Source organism: Balaenoptera musculus, chromosome 2, assembly GCF_009873245.2.
Source record: "Balaenoptera musculus isolate JJ_BM4_2016_0621 chromosome 2, mBalMus1.pri.v3, whole genome shotgun sequence".
Lineage (NCBI taxonomy): Eukaryota > Metazoa > Chordata > Mammalia > Artiodactyla > Balaenopteridae > Balaenoptera > Balaenoptera musculus.
Genome location: NC_045786.1, coordinates 269,970 through 285,780, shown reverse-complemented (window position 1 = coordinate 285,780; position 15,811 = coordinate 269,970). Strand labels below are relative to the sequence as shown.

The 15,811-nt window shown below is 38.4% G+C and overlaps 1 protein-coding gene across 4 annotated transcripts in view; it reads left to right on the top strand.

The window, feature by feature from the left end:
- Positions 1-15,811, top strand: part of MKX (mohawk homeobox) — a 93,346-nt gene that overhangs the window by 11,928 nt on the left and 65,607 nt on the right. For all 4 annotated transcript variants that reach the window (XM_036841371.1, XM_036841373.1, XM_036841372.1 and 1 more), the window contains 2 exons: positions 360-513; positions 944-1,279. In XM_036841371.1, the coding sequence (XP_036697266.1) occupies positions 360-513; positions 944-1,279 (490 nt within the window). The remainder of the gene's footprint in view (positions 1-359; positions 514-943; positions 1,280-15,811) is intronic.

The following is a 15,811-nucleotide window of genomic DNA, read 5'->3' as shown; positions in this document are numbered from 1 at the left end:
ATCCATTCATCTGTTGATGGACATTTAGGTTACTTTCATGTCTTGGCTGTTGTGAATAGATACTAGAGTTATTTGCGTACTCTCCTACCTTTCTTACTAGACTGAAAATTTTATGGCAAAGCCCTTCAATATTTTTTTTATTCCCAGAATACAGTTAGTGCTCATTCTGTGTAGTAAGTGCTCAGCACATTTGTTGAATGAATGAATGAATGAATGGATATAAATGTCCAATACTGTTATGTCATGAAAATATGTAATGATCAGAGGTTATGAGAGAGGCTTAGGTCCTTTCTGGGAAAGTAATTGTATGATGGGTAATTTTTTTATGTTGTGTTAATTGAGAAATAAAACTTTTTTAGGTGTCAAATTGGTTTGCTAATGCAAGACGTCGGCTTAAGAATACTGTTCGACAGCCAGATTTAAGCTGGGCCTTAAGAATAAAGTTGTACAATAAGTATGTTCAAGGAAACGCTGAGCGGCTGAGTGTAAGCAGTGACGACTCGTGTTCTGAAGGTTTGTTAGTATTTTTATCTTGCTTTCTTTGCTCTGCCTTTGTAAGGGGACATTCACTTCAGGTGCTGTTTTTAAGGTTGATCCCACAAAACACGACGGTGCCATCATGGTTCTTTTTTATTGCATGAGGTAACTTTACTTTTACGATACTGTAAATGACCAGCCAAGTTTTGGCTGCTTCCTCTTGTCCACAGATTTATCATGTGTCAGAATAACATTTTTTGTGAAGTTCATTAAAATTAACATACCGAAGGGAGAGATTATATAGATTCCTGCTTTCCTTTGCCTAAAAAGTAATCTTAAATATCAAAGATAATTTTATGCACTTTAACTATTCTTCCTATATATATTTTAAATCATTAAATGTAACAATTGGGTGGCTGGGGAAAAGTATGTGTAAGTACTACCTGCTGATATTTTCCCCCCTTAGATGGAGAAAATCCTCCACGAAACCACATGAACGAAGAAGGCTATAATAATCCAGTTCACCGTCCTGTGATTAAAAGTGAGAGCTCAGTCATAAAAGCTGGAGTGAGGCCAGAGTCACGGGCCAATGAGGACTACGTATCGCCCCCGAAATACAAGAGCAGCTTGTTGAATCGTTACCTTAACGACTCTTTGAGACACGTCATGGTCACAAATGCTGCCATGATGGGAAAGACAAGGCAGAGAAACCATTCAGGATCTTTTAGTTCCAATGAATTTGAGGAGGAATTGGTATCTCCCTCATCGTCAGAAACCGAAGGCAATTTCGTCTATCGCACAGGTAAGTCTGTGCTTTTTTGTGATGCCTTGTTTAAAACAGAATTAAAGCTGCAGCGCAGGGCTTTCTTTTGACAGGTGTAAAGGCATAATTTTCATTGCTTGTGCATCAGATTATGTACATACGGCTCATAATTCAGTTTGAAAGCTTTCATTTTGTTCTTAATTAGCAGATACGCTTGTTACTAGATGATGGTTTACTGGGAAGTTTTCATCCTTAATAAAAAATTTTAATCTTAGTGATAAACATTCTTAGAGGAGATATGTATTGGCTTTATGAATAAATTATAATGGAGGAATATCCCAGATTATAACCAGCCATGCAAATACTCTGTACTCCATCTTTTCTCTTAAGTTCTTTGATTGCTTATAGTGATGGAAAATGAACACAAACTAGCATGGCTGCCAAGACGTTCGTGAAGGAAACGTGGCTTAAATTGCTTTGGAAAGTTTACTTTTATTCCTGAAACGCACAAGTAGGGCTATAAGTAGCTTTGAAATTTTTGCTTTTAGTCCGGAAATAGTGAATCAATTTCTGCCTGTCCACAACGTTCAGACGGAGTGGCAAGTTTGGTAAAATTTTCTGTCTTGACTTCAGGGCTTCATTACAAAGGACTGTGTGCCCTACAGCTGGTGTAGGTAGACTCCAGGTCCTGAGAATGCCAGGCAGTGAGATTTAGAAACGTTACCCCTGGAATTAATAACTCCAGGGAGCATGCAGCCCGGCCACGTTATGTCACAGATGAGAAAGCCCCGACCAAGGACACACAGTGAGTTACTCTTCTCCAGATCAGTGGTGTAGCTGAGCCTGCACGAGAGGCTGGAGGAGTGTAGCTACTGCTAGACGACTGTTACCGCTATTATTACACGTATCGCCACCAGTCATTTGTTGAATAGTTGTGATACGCTAGGTTCTATGCTAAATACTACACAAGTACTACTACATTTAGTCCTTGTAACATCAAGGAGCTTGATATGTGAACAATAGAGCTTTATAAAGAAATTTAAAGTTGGTCTGTTTAATATATCCTTAAGGTTATTTAGCCAGATATCTGATTTTTAAGTGTCTACAAATATGTACAAGATCTATGAGGATTCAGAGGAAATCTCAATACAGTTTTGACTTAATCTCATTTTCTGTTTGTATCTCCAACTCCAACAATGAAAACAACTCCAAACATTCAGAAATACATGGCCTTGTAAATAATAAATTGGGTCTAGGAAGAAGTAAAAGATGCAATAAAAGATAATTTAGCCAATAATGAAAAATTTAAAACTATCTACTAATACCTAACTGAAAGAACTTGTAAGTAATTCAGAATGTTTGAGAAAAAGGAAAATAAACCAAGTCATTCAAGTACAGATAATTGAAAAAGAATAAACAGAAAACAAAAAATGGTAAAATGGAAGGCTGAAAAATAGATAAATAAATCAAGAGTTGGCTCTTTGAAGTCAGTAGTAAAAAAACTCAAGCAAAAAATGGACACAAATTAAAGTTGGAAATAAGAAAGGATATAGCAATCATTATATAGTTATTAAACAAAAAATATTTTTAAAAATTATGATAAAGTACTATGCACAATTGTTTGACAGTATTACTGTATACAAATGTATGGATGAAGTGAATTGCTATTAGCCACACAAATTAAATTATTAATTCATAATAAGAAAAGGTTTAAATGACCGCTAATGCAGGAAAAATTAAGGTTTTTACTAAACTCAGTTCCCAAAACACTTGATAGATAACTTGATAGATCCATTGGATTTTTTTTCAAACTTTGAAGAAATAATTAATTCCTATGCTTTATACATTTTTCTGGAACATATAAAAACATGGGAAGTATCTCAACTTTTAAAAATGTAAATGTTATCCTAATCCCAAAGCAGATTAAGATAGCATACAAGTCAAAATTTTTATTTGTAATACTGATACTGGCTATGAAACAACATGGGAATTAGTGTAATGTTAAGTGAAAAAATTTTAATTGTGGATACACTGAGTATAATTATGACAAGTGTGTATGGACAAAAACAAGAAAGATAAAAACAATGAAAATTACAATTTGATGAGGGGGTGTAATTGAAGGACCGTTGTTTAAAATTTTTTTTCTTGTAAATTTATGTTGCCCAGTAAAAACAAGGTCATGTGCCTGTGAAATTTCCCCAGTGTGTTGGGTCTTCTGAAAGTCCATGCTCTTTTCAAAGGTGACAAAATGTAAAGTCAGAGAGGGACTAGCGTGCCCGTATAGTTGATGCTTTTCGAAGTGAAGTAGCTTGGCCATGTATTTTTATATTAAAGCATTCCAAATGCACTTGGCCCGTGTCATGGACTATTCATTTGCCAAATTCTATTTTTAAATCAAACCTATCTTTTAGTTATGCAAGCAATGAGATGGCAGCCTAGACACGTAAACTTCTGGGTTTTCGTGCATATGTATAAGCTTAAAAAGAACAGAATACAATTTTGGGGTTTGTGGATGGAGAATGAGGGAAGACTGGTTGGTCTCAAACTGGTCTACTAAATTTCAGACGAAGACAGTAAACGGCTGTCTTCTGTGCGAATTGAGTGACATTGCTGCTGCAATTGTATCTGGGTTAGCAGTCATGCATAAGTGGTGGAACAGAGAATTTCAGTAAATGCTTTCTGAACAACTGCTTTGGTTTTCTCTGGCATACAGTCTGTTCTGAATCCCTTCAGTTCCTTCTGGTTGTATCTTTCCTTCCTCATCCAAACAGCAACCTTCTAAGTCTGCTCTCAAACACCATCCCCTCCACCACCCTAGTTCTACAGTAGTACGAAGATTTCGGCTTTTAAATTTTTTTTTTTCAGAAGAGATCACCTTTAAATACAATTTATTGGTTTATCTGTGCTGAGAAATCGTATCCGTTTTTCCACCCATTTTTGTAAGACAGCTGCTATCTCATGATGCATTTCACTAAATATAGGGAGTCAAAAAGCCAAGTGAAAGAAAGAGTTGGTGTTTGGAAGGGTAATGTATCACTGAATTTCATTTCACTTGTTAAACTCTAGCAGGGAGAAGCCTGGTAGATTATAAAGCAGTAATCCTAATTGAAGATATTATTAGACACCATCCAAGTAGATACAAACATGTTTTTATCGATTGTATGTAGACATTAAATATTTCTCTCTAATCTGCAGTCACCCACAACATGCAGGAAAAAAAGAAAAGATGTTCTTTTTTCAGGGGCATGGTAGGCTCTCAATAAGTATTCTGACAGCAGCAATTATAACATTAGAATTGATCAGAATTACTAAGGTTATTGCTTCTAAATACAGTTAAGTAATACACAAGAAAATCTAGTCACTCAGTGTCATCTGTTGAATGAAGTCACCTAAATTAAAATTACAATCCTCTTCGTCAAGTTAGGTTAATGGATGGTAATTTTCAGATATTCAGTGGAGTGGGTCTGCTCTCTGAGGTGTCAGGATAAGGACTCTAGCATCATACGTACCTCCACTCCTGTTGACTCAGTGCTTATGTTCCCCAGATGGGGCCATCCAGGAAGGAGCCAGCCGCCATCTGTAGCATCTTCCAGAGTGCGTCCTCACTAGAGGCTTTCCTAACTTGGATTTGAGTTTAATTTACCCTAAACCAAGCCTATTAAATTTCCTTCTTCAGTGAGGGAGAAAGGAGACATTTCAAAGAAGTATACTTGGTGAGGGGACTGTCAGGCAAGTCTTGAAATAAAACGTGTGAACTTCCCTGCTCTGTTGCTGGCACGAGGACAAGTTCCTATTCTGTTCTTTCTTTTCGCCGCTCACAAATGACCAACTTATAAATGGCTGGTACACTCTAATGGTTACTCTCTGAGCCCCACTGCTTCCCCACTGCTTTATGAATTTATGTAATTCATAAATTTACTCTGCTCCCACAAGGCTGCATGTTTCAACTTCATCTTGTTAAACTGCCTAAAATCCCTCTTAATTATACACATCTGGTATAGCAAAAACATTGGCGGATAGAACTCTTTTCTATGTTAGTGTGAATTAATCAGATTAGCTTCCCCTCCACTTGACTGAGGTGAATATCCCTGAAGAAATGGAGATTTTGATGGACAGAAAAAAGAAGTCATTTATTTGGTGCACAGGACTCTTTGGGAGGTGGAGTCCATTTGAATGGCCTGCAAAATGGGTCAAAATGAGGGAACCTAGGGATTTTGGTTACTGGGGAAAGACAAACAAGGCAGTAGAAAGTAAATCTGGGAGAATGACAAAAAGCTAAATGCCGTTTCCAAATGTTTTTTCTTGCCTAATGATGACCCCGGTGGGTGGTGGACATGTTCTTTTTTCGTCCTCTTCCTGCACACTTGTGTACTTCAGAATTTAAGCTGGTACTATCAGTAGTAAAAGCCAGGGATGCTCATGGTCAATAAACCATTGGATTAGCCTGGGATTTAACCCTAATTTATAGCACGGTTTCTTTGGCGAAATGGCGCTCTCCATTCTAAACTGCTGACTTCACAGTCAACTTTTGGGGCACAAGTCCTTCATGGACGAGGTGCCCTTTCATGCCTTCATACCGCAAACAAAAACATTCTAGGCTCTCTGGAGGCCTGGGCCTTACTCATCAAAGAAATCGTAGTTTAAGTGAAGCAGAGGAAAGATTTAATGAACTGCCTTGTCACATCCTTCTGAACAGTGAGTAATCATTCCTAATTTGTTTCATCCATTTTAGGTGTTTGGGGGTAGCTTGAAGAAAGCCTCATGGTAGTTGACAGAAGGCTTTGTCAAGAGCCAGCTATTAAGGATAGCATGGGTTTCTGTGTACATGCTAGTTTCTCTTTGGAATTTTGTTGACCAGTAAGTCGACTTTGGATACTTTCATCTTCTTTTATTTCCCTTTTTGTGCTTGTCACTTCCTTGTTTTTAGTGAAAGATTAAGCTTAGCTCTGTTGGATGATTCCAGACATTCTTTTCCTGGCATGCAAATGACTGTTGATGTACTCCAGCAGAGAATAATAAAACCCTCTATCACCAGCCCAGTTTGTGACATTTAAAGAATACTTGAAAGGTTATCCAACTTTTTGTCCTGTGTCTTTACTGCAATAATACCTCACCTATCAGATACCATCTGGAAATGAGGTTTTCCACCTAAGTGAAATTTCCAGATAGAAATTTAAGGACCGATTTTAAAAAGACAGAGTTTTCTGCTCTCCTAGACTGACAGTATGAAACACAGCATGTGAGGTGTGCCTCAGCATCCTTCCTCTTCTCTAATCTCCCTCCTCCTGTTGCTTTCTGTATGTTTCCACCCTTCAAATCAGTAATTCTAGGATTAACCACAACTCTAAACTTGCTCCTGATGCCTTTGAATAAAGAACGGTGTCTTTCTGATGGCCTTATTAAAAAGGGATCTTTCCTAATTACTTATTCCAAAGCAGTAACCTTCGAAATGAGACTTATAGAAATTCTGAGCTTTGGGGAGGCTTGGGGTAGAATTATAAAAACGTAAGCATGATATTCTAAACACTGTAGATTATTAAATGTTTATCGGTGATGATGATGGCAAAACACATTCACATGGATTATTTCTGAAATGCACATTAGCTTGATCTTTGAAAGTGAATTTTCTTTATGGATTCACTTGCAAAATTTAAATGAGACTGTGTAAGTATAAGTGTTCCACCTGCTGTTAAAAACTGAGAGGTTCATGGCAGACAGAAATAGAAAAAGAGAACACATGTTGGCATAAGCAGTTTGCTGGCTCCTTCAGGGGTTAGTTTTTCATTCACTTTTCTTTGTTTGTTATTTGGTATCACGTGAGAGCCTGAGAAAGTCTATACGTAGAAGCTGAGACTTAGCAGCCCCATTCAACAACCTGGCTTACAAACAAATCAAAAATACACGGCAGCCTAGCTTAGAAAAAGTATGCATTTTTAGGGCTGTGTTTGATCCTGAGTTTTTTGTCCCTTTATATTGTGTTCCCTCCATGTGGTGCCTTAGAATGACAGCAACACGTTTCAAATTTGTGTGAATATAGACAGATTGCGTCTGAAATGCAGCTGCATCCTATCTCTTCTTTCGTGCTGATACTCACTGCCTTGTGTGTATTAAAAGCTCTCCGCGGCCCTGAAATGGTATTTTATTCATTTTTATAGTCCTCCTAGCACCTACTAGTGTCTTTCACATATTTGCTCGGGAACTGTTTCTCAAGTCAGCGAGTTAGTGTTTTTGTGATTTAGTCTGCCTCTTAAATCATGAAAGACATTTTAATGTACATATGTATATGTTGATCTGTGTCTGTGAACATGACAAGGGAAAGAAAATGGTCCTGAATAAGTCTAAATGGGTGAAAAAAACAAAAAAAAAGGCAAATGCAAAAAAAGTTAAAACCGGTAGAAAAAAGTAAACAGAATGAAGCTTAAAACTGAGATGTTTAAGAGAGTTGAAATAAAAACTTAGAAAGTATAAAATGAAACTAAACCAATTTTCAAGTTTTAAAAGAGTGACTTTCAGGAAAATGCAAGGATGATAAATGGAAAAGTTTAGTTGTTTTAAAGAAAATCCACTGAAGAATAAAAAGTATAGCAGACAGGCAAATAAAAAGAAGGGGAACTTTTATGAATTTGACTTCACTAAGTAATGATACCTATTGTCTACTTATCTAGGTCACTGCCTTGTGGGTGAGATTTAAGAAACGAAGCACAGATTTAGATCCAATGATTTAAACTCTTCTGCCCCATTCACTCTCGGGGTTGACGTGACTACTTTGGCTTTTTAAGAATGACTATTTTTAATCCTATGATAGACTTGGAGAACATCGATGCAGAAATTTTACATTTTCTCTCTCCTCCACATGTAAGAGTAAAGATCCCATACATTTTACCTGTTTTTCTGTTAAAAACAAGTTTATCAACATGACATTTTGATTCTGCAGGGGTATCCCCTGTATTTTGGCAGGACTGTCTCCTGGCATTCAGTCTGTTGTAACTGGTTTTCCGACACTGCATTTCGACTGGCTGGGGTGGTCAGTCACACCTGGTGCAGTTTCGTAGAAGTGCTGGTTCATGTCACTGTATTGAAGACTGTGTCAGTATTTCCATTAAGAGACTTTTTTCATTCCCTAGCGCTTCTAAATAAGTCATAAAAACTCAAGCCAAACTCAAAGCTGGCATAAAAGGACCTTTTCCCCCCTTCTCCTGTGTATAAGGAATATAAGTGCCTAACTCCCACTAACTCTAACTTCAGTCAGGTTTGTAAACTCTTTACACACTGACAAAACCAAATAAGACCTGTTGACACCTCTCCAGCCTGGGCCTGAAATGGATGTCCAAAAGTTGTTACTGTCTGTGAAAATAACAAGACATTCTATTTAATGTGTGTGGAAGTGGTTTCTTTTCTTTCTTTCTTTTTTGGTGAGTCACAGTTAGTTTTTCCCTTCTGCCTCCCAACTTTGTTTCTAAAATTAAACAGGTATTTTTCTATGTCAAAATTCGTCTTGTTGATGTAACAGAGTTTTTACTCAGAATAAATATGTGTTTTCTTCTAGTCCTGAATTTTGGTACTTTTAAATTTTGGAAGCTTGTGTTCTTGTTTTCTATTAGAAATTATATCATTTATAATTGTGAGTTTTGAGGAAGCAAAATAATAATAATTTTCACTTTGTTCGGTTTTTTTCACATTTGAATTTTTTCATGGTTTTCAGTTTAAATGAAGGGTGGCATGTTTAAATAGCAGCTGCATAATGAACCTTTCCTCTCTGTGTTACCTAATTTATCTTATTTTCATTGTACTAAAGAGGAAAACAGGCAAGGATTTTTATAAATTCAGCATTAAACATTAAAGGATCTTCCAGTTCAATCCCTTAATTTGCAGATTAGGAAATTGCTTTGGGCTCTACCCTAGGCATTGAAATTGTTGGGGTTTTTGTATGCAAGTTGCTGGGTTGCTTGGAAATGCTATCCTGATCACTGGTACAGTAAGTCTATGGCTTTTGGCAATTTCAGGTACTTAATTGACTTTTATTTTAAAAAGCTTGTCATTAGTGTTGAACTTTTCAGAATTTAGGATAGGTGTGTGTGTGCATTTTTTAAAAAAACTAATCTATTTTAATGGCTGCAGTGGGAAAGTCTTCACACATGTTGGTAGATTATAGATTGTAATAGACATCTGGTATTACCTGTGTCACTAAGGGAAAGAAGAATGGTTTGCAGAAGATCGCTAACAGTTACTGCTGCTGGGCAAAAGTCTCTTGGTGTGTGTGTGTGTGTCTGTGTGTAGCAGTAGTAGTAGTAGAATTGAACATAGTTGGGAAAAGAAAGTGGCTTTTGAAAATGACCAGCGGTATCTTCCCCCTGCCGTGGGTCTACCCTGGAGACCTTGAGTCATTACCTGAAAGTGGTCTGAAAAAATGTGAGTGATACAAGTGGTTTGGGGAAGATAGATTGGACTCGGCTTTAAGCACCGACATCACTCATCAGCTTCTCACAGTGTTGAGTCTTTTTCTCAGGCCAGTAAGGTGCTGCAGTGCAAGATACCACTGAGGTGCTTCGGGGTCAGATTCACCTGTAGCATTTCCTCAGATCAGACACTTCACTAAATTTCACGCAGGAAAAGCTACATTGCACTGTAGACGTCACCGTGCCACAGGTGGGGCAGCACCTTGCTGTGTGGCCAGATGGCACTGTGGGTCTGTGTGGTGTCTCCCACAGTCACTGGACTGCGGATGGGGTTAGAAACAGCCTCTTGCCCACTGACTCAGTGCTTTGATATAGTGACCGAGATGGACATCTTTGACAGAAAGACTGTCTTCCCTTTTTGGTATCATTATATAAAGCAATTTTGCCTTTGATCAGGCTTCCTTTAAATGAAGAGAAGAACGTTTTTTAGAATAGTGGTTTTGAGACGACCAGTTTGGTGAGAGGAAATTAAAATGGAAAAACAACGCAAATGAAAAGGAAACCTTTTAAAGTGCTGAAAAGTAGTCGGAGACAACCATTCACAAAGTGGGATTTCCAAGAAACCGTTGCTGTTTAAGCTTTCACATCATTGCCCCTGTATTTAAAATTTAGAACTGATAGTCCCTTGATCGAGGCAGACTCAGGTTACGATGGAGAGAGCTCTCAGTATGGCAGAGACATTCGAAGTAAGAATGCCCTGTTCTGCCAGGACTGTCATTATGACACTAAAACGTACCCTTTTGCTGAGGCCAGAATTCAGAGTCGCTGCTTCCAGCTTCTGCGCTGATTTAGACAACAGATGTGTAAAAGGCAGAGCGGTATTCAGGGTCGCTTGTCACATGGCTTCGGGGCAAGAGGACGGGTATCTGGCAAGAACAAGAACCCTTAAATGTGACTGGGTCTTACATTTCTAAACGTAAAATCCCTGACCAGAAGCCGCTTGGTGCCAGGTGCCTTTGCTGTGATGTCTTCGCCCAGCACAGAGCTAAATGGCTGCTTGAGAATCCACCAGCCTTCTCTAGTCTGCAGCCGAGGCTGAGTGTTATCATTGTTTTGCATTTTCTTTTATCGTCTTGGTTGCATTTAGTCTCGCTGTATTTTTTCCTTCTTTACTCCTCTTCTGGGCTGCTAACTCTATCCAGATGGATCAAGGAGTATTTTTACAACTTTGTCAGTAGTGCAGTTGGTCTTTAGTTTTTACTGTGTCTCCTGGGTTCCTTTACTTTAGACCTATTCAGAAATCATGGTACCAGTTCAGATTTACTCCCAACCCATGGGGCCTCCAGTTTATCTAACCTGTGTACTTTTTTCTTCCAGAAGATTTTTTTTTTTTAATTTATATTTTGTTCTTAAAATGTCCTTTAAAAAGTATAAACATAAATCATCTGGAATAGTAATTCTCAACTATCTCGAAAGGTGTTTGAGGACTATTTCACGGTTGCTATGATTGAAGCAGTAAAATTTTAGTTTATAGTTACAATAACTTTACTCTCATTAGAAAAAAATATTAAAAAGCTCAACTTGATGATTTCATGACATATTACCAACCCCCAAATACCGTTCCTAATCCCTACCCCCTTACACACGCTCGGTGAAATGCTAATAGGAAGCTCAGAGAAGACCCAGAAAAGTGAATGATCTATATTTGACCCCATTCTCTCAGGTGCTTTAATTAAAATGATAGTATAAAGGTCTGGGTGGAGGCCCAGTGAAAGCATGACAAGTTTAATGTATATTTTACTATAGTTAAGTATCTGCTGCTTCATCTGTGGTTTGGAAAAGGACTTTCTGTATCCAGATTTTCTCTCCATCCTCCCTCCTTACCTGACCTGAAATTACCCACTTGTAGATTAAGCCCCAGGAAGTTATAACGTGGAACGAGCAGAGAGCATTGCCTTGTAAATCAGGAGCTCTGTATTCAGCCAGAACTGCTAGCAATTGGGTATGTGTTCTAAGGCAAGTGCCTTTATTAACCAGGGCCTTGGCTCCATTAGCCATCACATGAGGGCTGTGATAAGGTGATCCATGAGTACCTTATTACCTCTGATAATCTGAGATTCTGTGAAATTTCTAGGGAGAGAAGGAAGCCCACAGTGTACTGAACGTCACAGTTAAATACAGACTGTGTTATCTCTAATAGAAGCAGAACTTGGGCTCTGAGGAACATCTCTCAGGAGTGTTAGGGAGCCCCTGGTGGCAGGTAGGGGACCGGCCTGGGGTGCTGGGCCCTGAGGTGGGGAAGGAGGCCAGGAAGGGAGGGGACCTTGGGTTAAATCTTCACGGGGTCTTTCTGTCCTGTGTCATGCTTCTGCATTTCCTTCTACTGCTCTTATTATTTTAATTGTGCACTTATATGCTCAGAATCTACCTGAAATGTTTTTATAAATGGTATGAGGTAGTGATCTGATTTTTTTTCGAGATTGGTAGCCAGCTGTCCTCACACAACGTCCTGAGTGCTTCCACCTTTCCTTACTGATTTGAAATGCTTCCCTTCGTGTGTGTGTCTATTTCTAGACTGTACTGTATACCATCCAACTTAAAAAGTACTCCTCTGTCAGTAGCACGCTGTTTTCAGGACTGTAGCTTTGTTGTGCTGGTTGACATCTGGCAGGCTATGTCTACTTTATTTTCACTTTTTTCAAAATAGTCACATCTAGACTATTGAGTGTATTTCTCTAGTTGGACTTTAGAATAAGTTTGACAAATTCTATTTTAAAAATTCCATTGGAAATTAATTTAGGATAGCACTGAATTTAATATCCTTATTATATCAGATCTTCCCACTCAGGAACAACGTTTATTTCTCCATTTATTATGATCACCTCTCATGATATTCAACAAATTTTTGTAGTTTCTCTTTACATAGGGTCTGCATATTTCTCATAAGTTAATTACATCTTTTATTCTGTTGTTCTTATTGTTTCTATTGTGGATGACTTGTCTATTACATTTTGTAACAGCCATCACTAATATATAGAAATCTGTTGGGTTTTGTGTATTTTCCTTACATCCAGTTGGATTGTCAAAGGACGCACAAGCATATTAACTTCAAATAGTAACTGTTTTAGGCATTTATTCTCCTCTCTCTTTCCCTCCCTCTTTGTTTCCAGCCATTGCACTGCACTGACCGAGTTTTCCAAAACAATGTTGAGTGATAGCAGTGATGGCAGACATTAAAGGGAATTTTCCTCATATTTTACCATCAAGTATAATTTTCACGGAAAGCTTCTGGTATAAACACTTTGTCGAGTTAAGGGATTCTCGTTCCATTCCTAGATTATTTAATAAGGGGTCCCTCCACCCCCAAACACACATAACTAAATAGAGTTATTGCATTTATCAAATGCTGTTTCCACAGTTTTTAAGAGCATCATCTAGTTGTCCTCTTTGAATCTATCTAGAGTAAATTTCTTAGTGTTCAGCTGGCCTTGAATTCTTGGGAAAAGTTCTATTCCATCATGATATGTCATTCTTTTTAAGAAATTTCTGGATTCAGTTTATTGGCATTTTATTTAGTAATTGTATATCAGAATTCTCAAGTGAGATTTTTTTTTTCTCGTGCTCTCTCCTTGCACGGTTTTGATGTTAAAGTTACACTGGTCTTGTGGAATGAGCTGGAAAGTATCTCATCTTTTTCTGCTCTAGAAAAGTTTAAATGAAGTGTGGATCAGCTCTTCCTGATACCTGAAGGTTTGAAAGAATTCGCATGTAAAATGATCTTGGCCTGGGGTTCCCTGGTCCTCTCCTTTTCCTCTCACATTTTTCATCTTTCTTCTTTATTTTATGAACGGTTTCCTCAACTTTTTCTCCCGGGTCACCAACTTAGTCTTCAACTGTGCCACTTCCGTTCTGTTAATCAACCTTTCTGTTGCCGTTTTAATTGTGGTGTCTTGTTTTTTTCTTACTGCTCCTTTTTCGTAGCAGCCAATGACGCCTGTGGAGATCAGAAGTTACCTGAATCTCCGCTCTGCACGTCTTCGTGGCCTTCATGCTAGGAGCCCTCTTTGGAGAGGTTTCCTAAATTGTTTAAAGAACATTTGCAGAAGCTGTGTCCTGGGGCCAGATGACCCGGAGACACCCTATTGACTCAGGAAGGAAGCGTGGCCTAGCTCTTCCGGTGTCTGTCCCGTGACTGGTAACCTTCAGGACTCCCCTGCTGGCCCACTTGTTCTCCAACTTGGAATATCTTCTGTGCCTGCTGAGAGCAGCAGCTCGCTCTGTGCCGCGCTCTTGCCCTCCTCCTGTTTTGAGTTGTGGTTCTCTGTTTGGATTTCCCCACCAACTTGATGCTCTATGCATTTCATCTTCCATGAATTTCTCAACTCTTCTGATTTGGTGATGGTACCCTTTATTGTTTTCGAGGACTGCTAGGCATTCGTTTGTTTTTAAATTTACAGTCTGTGATTTTAATGGTATTTTGAGAGAGAAGTAAATAAAGCTTATTCAGTATACCATCTTAAAGGGTACTCTGTAGTACAGACTTTCAGCAAATGATTTTATCATAAAAGATGTTTCCTTTGTTTCTGGCCGTTTTCACAGGGAATTTGCACACATTCAGAATTAGGCATAGATTCTGAGTATCAAAGGAATAATAAAAATAGAGCTATTGTGTACAGAGTGGGATGTGGGAACTCCTGGAAAATTTCTGATGGGTGTCGTGTACATAAACATGACACGTTATGATGGGTAAGACTTTCCAAACAGTAGTGCTTGAAATAGAGAGCTAAATATAATTTAGTTAAATAAAAAATGCCTCTAATTGTACCGCTATGATATAGTGGTACTTGGCAGCCAGGCACCTAATAAATACGACACTTTTGAAATGTGATTAGAATCCAAGTGGGTTTTACTCTGCAGTGAGGCATGTGGCAGGACACGCTAGCACTGACTTTTCTTTTTGTCTTTCCAGTGGAAAACTGAACTTCTTTGTTTGAGTGAGTACTGTTGGGAATTTTTAAGTAAAAACAAGAAGTTAAGAATTCCATTCCTTTTTGCCAGTCTTTCCTTCTAGCATAATTATCAATTAATGGAGCATTAAATAATCATTTGCTTCATATTATTATTCTTACCCTTTCATACTTGGATTATTTTAATAATTTATAGCTAGTGCTACAAATGTATTTAATTAAAGTTACGCATCAAAATAAAATAATGACATGGGAAGGAAAGGGTTATTATGTTTCAAAAATATATTAATAAAGTACATATTAAAATTTGAATATTCAAGTTATTTTGAAAATGTCAAAATATCTTGTCTTCCCCCTAATATCTTTCTTTCCTTTCTTCCTTCTTTCTCTCTCTTTCTTCTTTCTTCTCTCCTTCCTTCCATCCTCCCTCTCTCCCTCCTTCCCTTTTTCTGTCTCTTAACAATAAAGTCCCTTGTCTTTGTTCAGGGCTCTGCTGTCCAGATTCTTCCTCGGTTTGTTAGACTGTGGCTCAACTGACTGATATTTCACCATATTTCTGTCTCTGGGCAGTGGTAGACTGACCACAGAATACTTTTCTATGAGTTTTCTTTCTTCCCTCAGGGATATGCTTGATTGTCTAGCTGTCAGCATGTGGACACTGTGCTGATTAAACATTAATGAATTTAAAATGGGCCACTGTTCCCATTATCATTCCTAGAGCAGCACCCTCTCTTGCTGGAGCACCTAGCGTTCCCAGAGTCCTCTGCTTACAGCGACGTCATCTGGTATCTATAACAGACATCAGTGTCTGTTAATCTGGGGAGGAGGGGCTCTTTCCCTGGATCACGTAGCTAATGCTCTGGCACATCCTTTGAGGCACTAGAGCCCTTCTGATGAGGATGAGGTCAAGAGCCTCACATAGTATCGCTAGTTGATCTCGCCATCGGGCAGCTGCATAAGCAGGAAATATCCAAACACAGGTCTTAGCTAGGCATGACATCATATCCCTTCACAAGGCTTTTCCTGGAATATAGGGATTTGAAGGGTTTTCTCTTCCAGTGATCCTGCACACCCTCTGTTAGGATGCTAAATGAGCAGCAACAGATCCAAGCACTTATTTTAAGAAAATAATAAGTGAAGCCCCTGAAACTAAGACAGAGAGGTGCCAGAAGACTAGCTTGAGATCATGGCACATCCATTGCCAGGAA